Source organism: Mucor velutinosus (genome assembly GCF_035048745.1).
Source record: "Mucor velutinosus strain NIH1002 chromosome Unknown tig00001561, whole genome shotgun sequence".
Taxonomy (NCBI): domain Eukaryota; kingdom Fungi; phylum Mucoromycota; class Mucoromycetes; order Mucorales; family Mucoraceae; genus Mucor; species Mucor velutinosus.
Genome location: NW_027041903.1, coordinates 943,231 through 958,436, shown reverse-complemented (window position 1 = coordinate 958,436; position 15,206 = coordinate 943,231). Strand labels below are relative to the sequence as shown.

Here is a 15,206-nt window from a genome sequence, read left to right as displayed (position 1 = left end):
TTTTTTTAATTTAGTATAAATATCAACTTAGTTTGCAAAACAATAAAGATCATCTTATATCTCAATTCTATTCTTTTATATACATTTATCTAAGTCTACTCTAAAACTATACCTATACACACGACACAGGTGCACACAGACTTTGTTAGTAACTTTTATAGTTAATATGAATATCAAAAATAATAAAGGTTATTTTTTTTTCTCACTTATACTGCTGAGACATATACATTTATCTAAATCTGTTACTTATACTCACAAAACCATTAAATAACAAACACTTTGTAACATTCTATGCGGAAACTTTTTGATAATTTTACATTTATCTGCCAGTAACTTTTAAACGAATCAGCTCTAGTACACTGTTATGTCAAAATACAATGTAAAATTGAATCTGCCAAAGAATTACACTATTATTGAGAATGCATCCCAAGGATGCATTTATATACTTTTCATTATGCTAGGGTTTACAGCATGATGATGAACTATAATACAAATAGGTTTACTATCTACCCAACAATTGATTTGTAAATCATGATTAGCATGATTTACCCAAAGGACCTAAGAATAGCCTAAAACCTTTAGTGTGAGACCTTGCTATGACATTTGATATAACAATAATAGGCAATAGCCTTGGATACTAGCTTGAGTAGTAAAGGAAGCCCAAAGGAAGTGTACTAACTGTTCTGAGCATCTCACAAAGCTTCTTAGCCAAGCTGCTTCACACTGGATACTCTCCATATATTCTTATTATAATGAGTATCCTAAATGTTCTTCCTAATATCTTTGACGGAAGTGTTATATCAAATGTTATAGCAAGGTCTCACACTAAAGGTTTTAGGCTATTCTTAGGTCCTTTGGGTAAATCATGCTAATCATGATTTACAAATCAATTGTTGGGTAGATAGTAAACCTATTTGTATTATAGTTCATCATCATGCTGTAAACCCTAACATAATGAAAAAGTATATAAATGCATTCTTGGGATGCATTCTCAATAACAGTGTAATTCTTTGGCAGATTCAATTTTACATTGTATTTTGACGTAACACTTTTTTAAATCCCATAAATTTTTTACACTTACTACTATGAATAACGTAAACCCTACTACTGTTTCTGTTGGAGCTGGTGTTGGTCATCGCTCTGCATCGGGAGATGCAAGTTTTGGTACTGGTTCATCTTTGTCGTCTCTACAAAATGAACATAGCAATGCATTGAGCAATGATGCTCTGCATAATGGTATTGATGCTTGTAGCGAAGACGCTTGCATTGATCAGGCATTGAGCGATGACACTCTGTCAACTCTTGATAATGATACTATCATGAATGATAGTGGTGACCTATTGGAATTTGATTTCGATAGTGAGATCCAACCCTTGGGAATGGATCATCAGGCTAGCATGGCCACGGACATCAAGATGTTGAGGAAAGGGCTTTTTGAGGCTACAAGGCTGTCTATCACTATGCTTGAGGATGGCACGCTTGCATCCAATGCTGGGGCCCTGAAACGCCAATTGATCATGGCTAAGGAAAACTACGATTTGTTGTTTGATGATACTCCAATGCTCTCCCCCTCCATGGCCTATTCCAATGCTGCTAATAGCATAGTACCTCCAGATACGCTATATATTCAGTGGAAAGGGCACAAGTTTAACAATAAGAAATTTGTTTACCCTACCATAAATGCATGCCTTCAACAATTTCAGGATGTACTGGAGTCTCTTGGTGTGTCGACCAAAGCAAACTGGAAGAGAATTATTAAGCCGAAAATGTCTACGGGTATGTCTGCCTGGACAAGAGAAATCATACAAAAGTATCCCGAAATTACTTGGGGCCAGTTCAAGAGCAAGCTCAAGGTGAAATATAGCCCTTCGGAAGCAGAAGAAAGAAAAGCTGCACTCAATAAGCTAAAGACGCTTAAATTGGACAACTGTGACAATCTAGAAGACTTCATTGACAGGTTTAACTCCTTGAAGGACTTAGCGGGAGTCAAGGAAAATACGTCTCTTGTAGACTATCTGCTTTGTGGTCTGGATATCGACTTGTATGGACCGGTGTCTATGGGCATTTCACAAGCCCGTTCCAAGGGAAGCGACACTTTGGATTTTGCTATCTCACAATTGCGCAGTGCCTACGATTTGTTGAGAAGAGATGATTATTATAGGCAGGAAAAGCAGAGAAAGGATGCTGAACTGAACAATACGATCAAGGATGCGATCAAGGCACATCAGCGTGATGAGGGCTCTGCTTCGCTGAGCAACAAGAAAACTCGTCGTGCTGGTCGCCACCATGACAAGCAATCAAGAAAAAAGAGGAATGATAGTCCTGGTGAAGTACTTAAATGTTATGATTGTGGTTTCACACCATTTACGTATGCGCATAAGGCATTATGCAAGAAGAACCCCAAAAATATCAAAAAGATAACAAAGAAGAAGAGCAAGTTGATTGTGCCAAGACCTGCTTCCAATGATGATATTGATTCATCATCCTCTGATGAGGAAAGTGATCAAACTTTTGCTGCTGCCACAATTTCTACAAAGGACAAGCAAAAGGAGGAAGTCGTATCCATGGATACTGATAGTGAATGTAAGCATTTGAATAATGAATATTTCAAAAAGATGCCTAGTAATAACATGGATACTTGTGGAATACATCCACTATGATTTGCATTCCGACAGTTCATCCAGTTACTAGATTTAGATATAAACTGTATGTACGCTGGATTAGATGTACGATATCGATTTATACTATAAGAAGATATGGACTTCAGATACGCTAGTACTATAAGATTCATACTATATAAGATATAGGCTATAGATGGCACCACGGACATGATGGATGGCACTATAGACTTATACTTGTATTCCGACATTGACTACGGATGTTTACCATATCTGGATAGGCACCAAGATTAATGCAATATGAGCTTGTTGCTTCAGATGTGCACTTCATGATCCACGCTATAAGACACATGCTTATATCCGTGATACTAGCTACAGATACTTTATGTACTACAGACTTGTACTATATATGAGACATGCTATAGACATGCATACGATATGCTATAGACATGCCATATATCCAGATACATGCTAAAGATGTATGCTTAGCGATATACACTCAGATATGTACCATTAATATAGATTAAGAAGACTGTACCTATCGGATACATGCTACTAGATCGATATTAATTATCCTTATAGAAAGGATAGATCAGGGTACTTCGGATGAGAGTCTAATTATTCATCCAGACAGAGCTAAATCATGATTAGCTTGCTGGAGTTGTCCTTTAGCATGATTAGACATTAGTTAATCTGAGTTGACTTATTTGTCAATCTAATTAATAGAACTTTTATCCATTGTTATAGTATATAAGAAGGATCATCTACCTGGCCAGTAGAGAGACTTCAGTTTACTTTACACCTGTCAGTTTGATAATAAAATATACCTTTATCAAGTTGACATTACTGTTTTTTATTCTTTTTTTTCCGTGAATTTTAGTCTATCAAGCCTCAAATTCCACAGTTGTAAATAAAAATGGTACTAAGCTGGCTCAAAGTAACACTGTTGTTAATCGTAAAGGACAATCTGAAGAGGAACTAAAGATTAATTATGGTTCCAAAGTTGTCTATTCCAAATTTGAAGTTTTTGACTTATTTGATGATGTCCATTGCGTGTTTGGCATGGATCTATTGTATAAAGTTGGTATTACATTGGGTAATATTGCCGCAGATTGGTCTGATCGAATTGGATATGAGATCCCTGATGTTAAGCACAAAGAATAAAAGGATTATTATTTGTAGCTTATAAAAAATGTTCGATATTATAAAAACAAGAAAAGACTTATTTGGATAAGATCAGACACAAAAACTAAAGATTTATTGATGAAGACAAGAGTTATTCTATTTATACTAAGTTCTGAATGCCAAAGTAGCAATTTATCTTGTACAACGCTTATCACATCTGGTAAACCTCAGTATTTAGATAGCTGAGATGCACTTCAATTATCAAAGCTTGTCCATGTTGTTACACAACACAGACATATCTACCTATCAAGAATATCTTAATCTTTATAGACAGTTGTAGCCCTTCTGGCACAACACATTCAAAGAGATGCTTGATCTTATTGATAGAATCATTGTACCAGCAATCAGAGATCAGATAATGAAGACGCAAGATAAGGATAGTAAATACTTTAGAAAGAGACACAGAATCTTGGAAAATCCTTATCCTGTTGGATCTACTGTGATGATAAAGAATATTGAGAACAAGAACAGAAAGACGGATCCAAATTATGAAGGTCCATTTTGCGTTCATGGTCATTCTAGAAATGGAAGCTATATTCTTACTGATAGAACAAACTCGTTCTTAGCTAGAGATGTACCTACGCAGCAAATCAAGTTGATTAGCACGAGTGATACTAGAGACAATCCTTCAAATGCGTATGTCGTTGAAGCTATTATCAATCACAAAGGTAGCGCACCCAATTACAAGTATTTGGTAAAATGGAAAGGTTATAGTGAAGATTGGAATTCATGGAAACCTCCATCTTTGTTTGATTCTCCTGATGTGGTCAAGCAGTATTGGGCGCGAGTAAATGCTAATAATAGCAAGGCATCTAAGGGCAAGGCACCGAAAGCTCTGAGTACCCGAGAGATTGCTACGTGAGAGACTAAATCAAGAAATAAGCGCGAAAGGTTATTAGCTAAAGATGATGTAGCGTATAATTGTTTGGTGAAAGGCTATACCTTTTCCTGTTCACAGTTCCTTTTGTCCCATCGGGTTTTGGATGTGCATAGGTTTTTAACGGTTGCCCTAATAATTAATTATCTATACCAATAATCTATACATAAGTTATATATGCAATTCATGTTTATTATACATAAGATTAATCAAGCAGTAACATGCACCAGATTGTCATATATTAATGATGGTTTTCTTTTTTTTCTTTTTTTTTTCGTTATGTCGGCCTATTATATACTATATGAACTACTACAACTACAATCTACTACAACAATGGTTATGTCCAAGCTTCGCATGTGTCTTATGCTGGTGTGGGGTGGTGTTATATCAAATGTTATAGCAAGGTCTCACATTAAAGGTTTTAGGCTATTCTTAGGTCCTTTGGTTAAATCCTGCTAATCATGATTTACAAATCAATTGTTGGGTAGATAGTAAACCTATTTGTATTATAGTTCATCATCATGCTTTAAACCCTAGCATAACGAAAAAGTATATAAATGCATCCTTGGGATGCATTCTCAATAAAAGTGTAATTCTTTGGCAGATTCAATTTTACATTGTATTTTGACATTTTAGACCAGTTCTACATCAATGTCGCGAAAACCAGAACCTTGGATGTTTTTTCCATATAATAAGCTGCAATATACTTGCGCGCAACACAATGAATGTTTTACAAGTGAACAGCAAATATTTCTCAACAGTAAATTAACTACCTTCGTTGCGGAAGATATAACTGCTACTAAAAAATGAGTATACCATTATATTTACTTAAAATATACTACAGACATCAAATGCCTCTGTAGCTCAGTGGTAGAGCGTTGGTCTTGTAAACCAAAGGTCTGTTGTTCAATCCAGCACCGAGGCATCATTTTTTGCATTTTTTGCCTACGAATGTAGTGTATGTAGACATTGAAAGGACTTCCAGTGTACTTATCGAGTAGATTCATGTAGTTTCACGCATTTTTGGCATCAGGTATTTACTAAATTTATATAAATGTATTGAATCTGGTAAACAGTTCTTGCTCAGCTCAAATGTTCACAGTGGATCGACAAAGAATTAAAAAAATCTAATGCTGAGTATGTTGCAATGCTTGCCACTATTGCATTTCATCCACAATGAAAAGCAGCAGAGAATCTGAACATGTCGCAAATAACTAAATGCAATAACTTTTATCAAAGCTATAGCAGTTGTTGTCATTATTTATAATTTGCTCCTTCATTATCAAGCAAATCCAGGACAAATAGAGAGTAATAATCCACTTTCATCAACATCCACATTTGCTATTGACAATTTGACCAAGTGCAATACAACGCTGAAAAATCAGGCATGTTGTTCTAGGAATCTGATTGTATTCTATGGAAAAATGGCTCAGAAGGGCCAAACATTACTTCGTTCATCTAATGTAGACGTGTAATAGCAGCAGTGCTGATATCTCTTTGTTTATTGCGACCATACTTGTATATTCTGGGCATTCACTGGTATTGAGTGGTGATGATTTTCCCTGAGTTGTTGTGTCTCAAGATAATGAAAAAGCTAATTCTCGTGCTTGCACAAGAAGTATTCAAATCCCAAACATACCCGATTGAGTTGGCTTTTTCTTAAAAGAAACAGATAGTCGTAGCGAGCTTGGTTTGCACATCAGTGCTGTGAGACTTGAGTTTGTCAACAAAACGATTTGAATATGCTATAATGACGCGTCCAGATCGCTAAAATCTGTTTTTCCCGTTAGCAAAATCAAACAGAAGGAACAAGTCTGGCTATATCTTCAATAATACTCTGATTTCAGTGCCACTAAACGCGTCAGTTACCTTATATTGCATTCTTATTGCTATTAACGGTTCAAATGTCTATTACTAGGGAAGTATGTAGTCGTGCTCCTGATAGTCGTTTAGCCTACAAAGGGTTCAAAGGCGCAGAGGGAAAGCCAAACCGTTTCAAATTATTTTCAATCTTGGTAGCTTTACTTCTCAAATAGACCTCAAGTTAAATATTCCATTCACAGGAAGATGTCAAGTTTCCAAAATCTCATGTAATTGTTTCATTGGCATCTAATCCGTTTGCTTCCTTCCTAAAGGCTTCTTTACCTAGAGCTAGAGAAAACGATTATTGAAATTATCCAAATTGCCTTCGAAGAGTAACTTTGCACAGGTGTTCGGTATCGAAGGATAGCATGCACCATAGTACCACAACCAACAGACAACTACGGCCCGTATGCTCGTCAATTTCTTGATTTACCACTATAAATGTCTCACTATCTTTGGCTTGCTTTTGAGAAAGGTCTTAATGGGCAGTATATAGTTTATAACATATGAAAGAAATATGAAATCAAAGGAAAACAGTTGTGTTTGCCATAGATTATCGATGTTCTACCCGTGAACGATATTTATTATTTACTGAGGATTGATCATGAGCTCAGGCTTAACCCAATGATCGTATTCCTCCGAGGAGAGGTAATTAAGAGAAAGCACGGCTTCCTTCAAAGTAGTACCTTCTTTATGCGCTTTTTTAGCACATTTAGCTGCTTTATCATAACCAATGACAGGGTTTAACGATGTTACTAACATAAGAGACTAATATAATCATCAGTTTAAATGAAGCTATCGATATGCACAAATACAACTTACTCTGTTCATAATAGACTGAATGTGATCACGATTAGCGACAATACCAACGACACAATTGTCTTTGAAGGAATGGCATACATCGCTCAAAAGCTTGATTGATTGAAGCACATTCTTAATGATAACTGGCTTGAATACATTCAACTGTACACACGATCACTTAATACATCAACGCTAACATGTCCCATCTATTGTTGCATTACCTCGAATTGGCCATAGCTTCCAGAGACAGTGACAGTCGTATGGTTACCCATGACTTGAGCACAGACCATTGTCATGGCCTCACACTGAGTAGGGTTTACTTTACCTGGCATGATAGAAGATCCAGGTTCATTCTCGGGCAGACTCAATTCACCTAAACCACAACGAGGTCCTACGTAAAAGCATTTTTTTTTATCAATTGTTATGCCGTGTTTCCCTTGAAACCATTTTACCAGATCCCAAGTAACGAATATCATTAGCAATCTTCATCAATGAAACAGCAAGTGTATTGAGCGCCCCTGAGCACTCTACCATAGCATCGTTACTGGCAAGTGCTTCAAACTATGTAGTCGCGTTAACAGACCCCCTTGAAAGCCCTTTGTGTGATCCTTCTTACCTTGTTAGGTGCTGTTTCAAAGGCAAAGCCAGTGGATTCGGAGACAGCCTTTGCAATGTTCACATCAAATCCCTTGTGGGTATTCAAACCTGTGCCTACAGCAGTACCACCTTGTGCTAAGCGAGACAACCTAGGTAACGTAGCTTGAATACGTTCAATGCCATAAGTCAATTGTTGCACGTAGCCAGAGAATTCTTGTCCTAATGTCAACGGAGTGGCATCTTGAAGATGAGTACGCCCAATCTTGATAATGTCTTGAAATTCATCTGATTTGGCTTTCAGAGCATCACGCAGTTGAGTCAATGCAGGAATGAGATCAGTGTTGATCTCAACGACAGCTGCAATGTGCATGGCAGTTGGAAAACTGTAAATGTTGTTAGTGATGGATCGTCCTAATACATGGCATAACACATACGTATCATTGGATGATTGACTCATATTGACATGGTCATTGGGATGAACAGGAGTTTTGCTACCGAGTTTACCCCCCAAAATCTCAATTGCTCTGTTAGAGAGGACCTACAGAGAGAGACAAACTGCTGTGAGCCGGCTTGATATACCGAAATTCCATGCTATACCTTACCTCATTGACGTTCATACTAAAATATTATACAAAAAGTATAAGCAACATTGATATGGAAACGCGCCTATCAAAAAGTAACTTACTGGGTCTGTGTTCCTGAGCCAGTTTGCCAGACAACGAGAGGGAATTGATCATTGTGCTTTCCTGCAATTACCTAACGGTAAAACCTTGTTAAAACCTTCTATGCTTGTGCCACCTGTATACAAAGGCTTTAATTCGACGCCGTACCTCATCAGCAGCTTGTTGAATGGCCTCAGAAATCTTGGGATCCAATTTATATTCAAGGTTGACTTTGGCAGCAGCCTTCTTGAGAATACCAAATGCCTTGATCAAGGCAGGAGGCATGCGCTCACTGGGACCACCGATTTTGAAGTTCTCAAGAGATCTACATGCTGGCTGTTAGTACCTGAATGAAACGCGTATGCCGATTCAAGCAGTTACATGCCTTTGTGTTTGAGCACCCCAATAGACATTGGCGGGCACTTTTAAATCGCCAAAGGTGTCGCTTTCAATACGATACTCTGTAGTCATTTTGTATAATCTCAATGGATTTCGGTAGTGAGAAATGGAGAAAAAGAGATGCGATAGAGATGTTTTGCCATGATGGAGGAGATGTAAATGCTTTTCGACTGTGACTCTGGTTGCCATAGAGTCATTATCATCTGATGGCTGTTGAATTCGTTTGAACGTGTAAACAATGCTATAACCGGATCATCCATCTATGCTCAGTGTGGATTACATAAGGCTGTAGACTCACTCATGAATTGTAACCATAGCGTTTGTTCGCTTGAGTTGAATAGCAATCACTGCAATAAGCATCACTACAAAGCAAAGGCGTCATACACATGTATTCAGCTTTATCGCAAAGGAAAAATGTATGCTTGAAATGAAGCTTGGGAAATTTCATGCGGAAAAGCCATTTCACTCATACTCTCGTACTACAAGAATTTCCTAATTTTCAGATGTCAATAGTGTGCTATTATCAAAAGGACCCTACCCAAGCATGCGTAGGGGCCTGCATCAACTTGCGCTAGATCTATCATCAAATGTGTAATGGCAGATACGTCAACTTGGAGATAGGTGATTTCAATGATCTTTGGTTGGCCATTTTGCAGGGTTCCATGAATGGCCCAATCAGATTATTAGACTCTCGGGTCAAAACCCAAAAGTTCCAGGGACATTGTCCAAACACCCATTGGCACAGAGAGTTAAATTATCTTGAATAATAATGCGTTATGCTGAGGCTTGATACAAAATGTAGAGGTAATGTCAAACCTGCAACAAAATGTGCTGATCTACGCTTCAGTGGTACTCTCAAATGTGCCCTTGGTTAGGTATTAGTTGAAATATCTTGCCAGTATCTTGCCTCGTACAATCTCTTCCTTTGGTTTTGCAACGAGATCGATGTTACGACAAGTAATTTAATTCATTTAAAATACATGTAAAGTAATAGATATTAGATTGCAGTAGAAATAATTTTTAGATTTATCAACCAATTAGAACAGCTTTTCAAGTTGGCTTCTCACATCTTGGCATAGATCTGCAGCCTTTTCAGCCCGGGGATCTTGTTCTGAAAGAGGTAGATAGTACTTGCACTTGAGTCGAGTGTCTAACAGCCAGTTGGTATACTCGTTCTCTACTAATTGCGTGTCCAATTTGTTCAACACTTGGAAAATGGTCAACATATCGTGTCGTAACATGGCAATTCTGTCTCGACTCATATCCAAATCCACAGCTAGGCGATAATGCTCCACAGCGTACCAATGACGACTATTGATAGCGTATTCATCAACATGCTGCTCCTTTGCTTCAACATCTGATCTCTTGGATTGTAAGAATGCCTTGAAACTGTTTGAAACAAATTAGTCGCGTATATCCACAAAAACGCCTATTCAATTACCTGATGGAATCTGCATATGGCGGTTGTATGGAGCTTTTCAAGAACCCTTCATCAAGATCACGCAAATAGACAGATCGAGAAGTAGATTTTTGAAGATATATAGGTTGTTGGTTCATATAGTTGACAGTTGTATCCTTTGGAGTGATATTGAGGTGCAGAAATTCATCTGCTTTGTCTGCCACTCGATGACTTGATCGTATCCAAATGGTAGACATGTATACAGTAAAGCCCATTAAAACAAACATCCCTACAGTCTTCAAGTTGATAGGAGCATAATCAGCTATAGTAGATAACCAATGCTTTTCGGTGGCTGATTCTCCTTGCTGCAGCTCTTGCTTTGATGGCTGAGGCGCCACCGATTTGGTTGCCTTACTGCGAGCATTCTGTTGGGGTTGTTGTTCCAGCCGCTTGGATCGTTGTGGTTGTTTGTTGGGCACATTCAAGCTAATATCGTTGTCTTTCTCCAACGCTGTCATGGTAGATGGGCCTGATGGCGAGGGAGTGGCTCTTTCAAGAGCTTTGCCAGCAATAGTCGTAGTTACAGTGGTGGATGCTACCACAGGCTGGACGATGGAACGAGGGGCTACATCGCTCGATCCCAACTGTTGTGCCGTGTCTGGCACATCAGCAGAAGATGCAATCTCCAGCATGTATTCGTTGTTTGTGGAAGGATCCTGATCTTCTTCTAACACGGAGTGCATGCCGCTTGCTACGTGTGGGGTGGCCTCACTCTTGAGAAGGTTCTTGTTGTGCTCCATCACTTGTTTACGAGCTTCGTCCACGGATTCTTTAATATTTTTGGCAGCCTCTTGCAATATGGGGATAAAGACACCTACACTGTCAGCCATTCCTTTGAGCGCAGCTCTTGTAACAATAGCTATAGTTAACAGTAGTAGAGTGAGTTGGTATAGTCTATTCCTTGCTACATGTGGCTTACCTCGAACAAGCACACTCTTGACCCATCTCACGCCTAAATAGCACGTCAACTGACACTCTGATTTGCTGATCCAAGTAATGCAATATCTGACAGATGGAATGAAAGCATCTGCATATGGAAGAGCAGCAGTTTTTGTAGAGATTTGTACCGTATATCGTCTTGATGGCACTGTTAATACCTGCAATTCTTGATGTTGGAGATGCCACTTACATGTAATCTTCCTTATGAATGAGTACTTGCGTTTCCACCACTTCAGCCTCCTTCATGCGCACTATTAGAAAAGTGTTATTGAAAAAGTGTATTAGACCTCCAAGTGACGCTTACCGATTGGGTTGGACACAGGCATCCAGTACTTCAAGACACGTTGCATTTTTCCATCCACCATGCCCCATTTTGATACGGATAAATCTAATCATTGCACAGGTGAACACAGAATTTAGTATTGTAAGCAATTGATTCACTTACCATGACCCTCAATAGCCGCTGTTTTTTCAGCCCAAACACCTCCATCTGTGGGAGCAGCAGTCTGTTCGTTCGAAAAGAGCAGCTCGTAGCATCGCTTGGCAGAGATGGGAAGCGTGATTTGAGCATCTTTTCTCTCCAAATGATCATCACAATGACACTCAACAACAGAATCAGGACATTCAATATTTGGTGGAGGCATATCAGCTACATCAAATCATTAATCGCGCTGAAATGCTACAATAAATACCAACTTACGATCAGGCTTGGGTGGTTCCATTTTCGTGGGTAGTGATTTAACGGCAGGCGTGGTCAAGACGGGCTTGAGCGGCTCGGATTCACCTCGTTGACGAAATACAGGCTTCAAAATGGACGCAGGGTTGACTCTTGCCTCAGGACCCACAGTAGCAGCATGAGGACGACTACTAGCAGCTACCATTGGAAACTTGGGCGTAACAGATACAATGGTGCCTGTGCTTCTCTCAGCCGTGTTGTGAGCAATATGAGAAAGTGCACTGCTGAATGACAGAGGGAGATCGACGACAACACTCTTGTGGGTTGCCGAGCTTTCAGAAATGTTTAGCATCTTGTTGAATATGTCTTTACTCTGCATTGTTTCTTCCTTCTTTGCGTTACTGACAGCAAATCTCAGTTTCTCAGCAGTGGTTTCAATATCGTCCATCAATGTGCCTAGAATCAAAGGCTCCTTGATATCGCTGCGACTGTTGGGAAGAAGTGTAATCGAGATAACGAGATCGGAATTCATGGCTAGTGCAGTTTCATTGACAAGACGAGCCAGCGATGTGTCCTTAACTATAGTCACTTGGTCAATATCCTTTAATCGTACAGCAACAGAGTTAATGCAGGTCATCAACACGCAGCTATAAAACCAGAAGGTGGTCTGTGTAATGAAACCACGACCCGTGTAAGCATAGCCAAAGTCTGAAGGTGGTTTTAAGCCAGTTTGTGTCAAGTGATGTTCCAATTCCTTTTCGTAGGTATCCGCACTAGATGAACGCGTTGTCGATTTGGCAGTTTCAATATCTGTATCGTATTGAGTAACAGCAGGCTGCTTTCTGAGACAGCAAACAAATACTACAGCACACATCAACAGAAATTCTTTATCATGTTACAGCAACAACTTACCATCAAGCACTATTTCCTCAGGCTTGACACCCCCAAACAAGCGACGAAGCTCTCTGTTCTGAGAGTTCATCCTATCTGGATATCCATCAATACCAACACTTGGAATATGAACAGAAGCCGGTTTAGCAGGCCATATGACCTGAGGCAGAGAAGCAGCAAGGATGGGTGCTTTTGAGGCATTAGGATCAAGCACACTGAAATCCTGTGTCGAGTTCATCATAGCAGGTACCAACGACCATGGTATGCCCCATGATCCAGCAGGGAGTTGCTTTGCAGAAGCAGCAATGTCCACGGAGGAGGTAGGTGCTGAACCTAAGCCTCGAGAAGCCTCCCAGACCAGCAGTGGAGTCAGTGAGGATGAATTTGCAAGCGATGCTTTTGTGTCAGGTGTGGTGGATACCATGACAATGGATGGCCCTTCTTCCGAGCAGTTTTTAGACAGAATAAGCGAGCTATCATTAATGAGAGGGTATTTTTGATGGTTGTTACTGATGATGGACATGCTGGAAAAGGTAGAAGATGAGTCTGTGCGCTTGATTTTAGGCGATGAAGTATTGGAATGCAAGATATCGCTGTTCGTGGTGGCAGTAGGTGAAGATAATGCGGTTGTGGCAGTAGATTTTGATCTGATAAGAGTAGGTGATTTGGTCAAGCTCATGGGTGATGAGGGTGCTTTCTCGCCTTCTGCAAACTGCTTATTCTTATCAAATACTCTCAGCCAATCTTGTTTCATTTCCTCCGTCTCTGCTTGCAATACAAACGAAGCTTGCTGTTTGGGCTGAACGACTTCAAAGCAGAAACGTCTATCGGCATCAGCGACGGCATGCACTTGACAATCGGCTAAACGTATTTTAGCTTCAATCGATATAGAACTCCTGTGCTTGCCAGAGCTGTTGACCTGACACACACCCAAATAGCCATCATGGATAAAGAGCCATTTGCGAGACCATGAATGGCGAGAGACTCGCACAAACAGATAGCCCCACTTGGAGTTCATCATGCTTCCATCTGATTTTTCTGTTTGTAAAGGTGTAACGTATTTTCCGATATCTCGCTCAGGTGCTGTCAGTCTGATGAATTCCTCCTCCAGCTTTCTTCTCGCTATTTGCTGTCTGTGCAATTGAAATGAACAGGTAAATTTATCCTATACAGATTTGCATCAAAATCTCGTCTAGTAACCATGCACACATATGTAATCCTACATCAATAAGCCATTGCTTCCAGTACGATAATGCAGCATCGAGATTTGCCCACACCTGAATGTCCTTGTAGAAATCCTTATGTGCAACAGTGGCAGCAGTGAATCGCTCCACAAGACAATGCTCCAACAGCGAACGAAAGTTCAGAATCCTCAGTACATGTTGACCGGACATTTTGACATACTCCTTTCTCGCTTCATGCAATCGAAATGCTTCTTCTCTAACCGCAGAAGGTTCTTTTGATTTGCTCAACCCGCTATATTTGGCCAACTGGCTTTCATACTTCTCCATAGCTTTTTCATGCTGCTTTCTAAAGTCCTGTATGGATCATCAACGCCCATCCCATCTACTACAGCTGCTATCCGGAATTTACCTTAAAATCTCGTAGATGTGTCTTTAAAAATTGCTGTAGTGGCGATATCAGGCTTTCCTCGAGGTTATGAATCTATAAATGGCATAAATAAAACTATAAACGGCCATCATGAGTTACACATAGTTACTAAATTGGTTTTAAAGGACAAGCTTGTTTGTAGTGCATCTGCAAAGCCTTTGATGATTGCTCCAGTGAAATTGGGATCTGTTATAGTGTGGTTGATCGGGTGAATTAGAATATCCGAACATTTCATTTGCAATAAATAGAATCTGTTTAGGTACCTATCAGTGTCTCATCCAGGCCATCTGGTACCGCTTTCTGACATAATATCAATGTATCCGCATTGAATTCTACAGAGATAAATTCAGTAAATGTTTATATGCAACAATGTATGCATGTCTTTACTGTTCAATTTCTCGGTATATAATCTCAAATGACGTGAAAGTGAATCTAGCCAATGCTCCAAATGTTCAAGTTGCTGGTCATAGCGATAGACGCTTGAACGAAACACAGGGGAATCTGTTACTGCGTCATATAATGTGATGATGGGTTGAAATGAAGGTTCCTCCATAGTGAGAGGTTTCTACTCTAAACAATGCAGAGGCGAAAGAGAAAGAAAATGAGAAAAAAGCCCTTGAAATTTAAT

General features: G+C 39.4%; 4 protein-coding genes and 1 non-coding gene across 5 annotated transcripts; 3 read left to right on the top strand and 2 right to left on the bottom strand.

Moving 5' to 3' along the window:
- Positions 1 to 1,085: 1,085 nt before the first annotated feature.
- Positions 1,086 to 2,660, top strand: ATC70_008463 (uncharacterized protein; the record flags this gene model as incomplete). The annotated part of the gene is made up of 1 exon (XM_064827711.1): positions 1,086 to 2,660. The coding sequence occupies one exon, from the start codon at positions 1,086 to 1,088 to the stop codon at positions 2,658 to 2,660; it is 1,575 nt and encodes a 524-aa protein (XP_064686995.1).
- A 1,450-nt stretch (positions 2,661 to 4,110) lies between these two features.
- On the top strand, positions 4,111 to 4,665 carry ATC70_008462 (uncharacterized protein; the record flags this gene model as incomplete). The annotated part of the gene is made up of 1 exon (XM_064827710.1): positions 4,111 to 4,665. The coding sequence occupies one exon, from the start codon at positions 4,111 to 4,113 to the stop codon at positions 4,663 to 4,665; it is 555 nt and encodes a 184-aa protein (XP_064686994.1).
- Positions 4,666 to 5,533: 868 nt separating this feature from the next.
- ATC70_008461 lies at positions 5,534 to 5,605 on the top strand. Its single transcript has one exon. It is a non-coding gene; the product is annotated as a tRNA-Thr (tRNA).
- A 1,526-nt stretch (positions 5,606 to 7,131) lies between these two features.
- On the bottom strand, positions 7,132 to 9,074 carry msh2 (the record flags this gene model as incomplete). The annotated part of the gene is made up of 10 exons (XM_064827709.1): positions 7,132 to 7,311; positions 7,366 to 7,506; positions 7,566 to 7,735; positions 7,797 to 7,905; positions 7,961 to 8,324; positions 8,376 to 8,479; positions 8,544 to 8,559; positions 8,627 to 8,697; positions 8,772 to 8,928; positions 8,989 to 9,074. 10 exons carry the CDS (start codon positions 9,072 to 9,074, stop codon positions 7,132 to 7,134), a joined length of 1,398 nt encoding a protein of 465 aa, XP_064686993.1.
- Positions 9,075 to 10,039: 965 nt separating this feature from the next.
- Positions 10,040 to 15,131, bottom strand: ATC70_008459 (uncharacterized protein; the record flags this gene model as incomplete). The annotated part of the gene is made up of 13 exons (XM_064827708.1): positions 10,040 to 10,391; positions 10,444 to 11,320; positions 11,381 to 11,538; positions 11,591 to 11,651; positions 11,705 to 11,788; positions 11,846 to 12,049; positions 12,101 to 12,937; positions 12,989 to 14,132; positions 14,191 to 14,505; positions 14,561 to 14,632; positions 14,688 to 14,764; positions 14,842 to 14,910; positions 14,966 to 15,131. The coding sequence occupies 13 exons, from the start codon at positions 15,129 to 15,131 to the stop codon at positions 10,040 to 10,042; spliced, it is 4,416 nt and encodes a 1,471-aa protein (XP_064686992.1).
- Between the last annotated feature and the right edge of the window lie 75 nt (positions 15,132 to 15,206).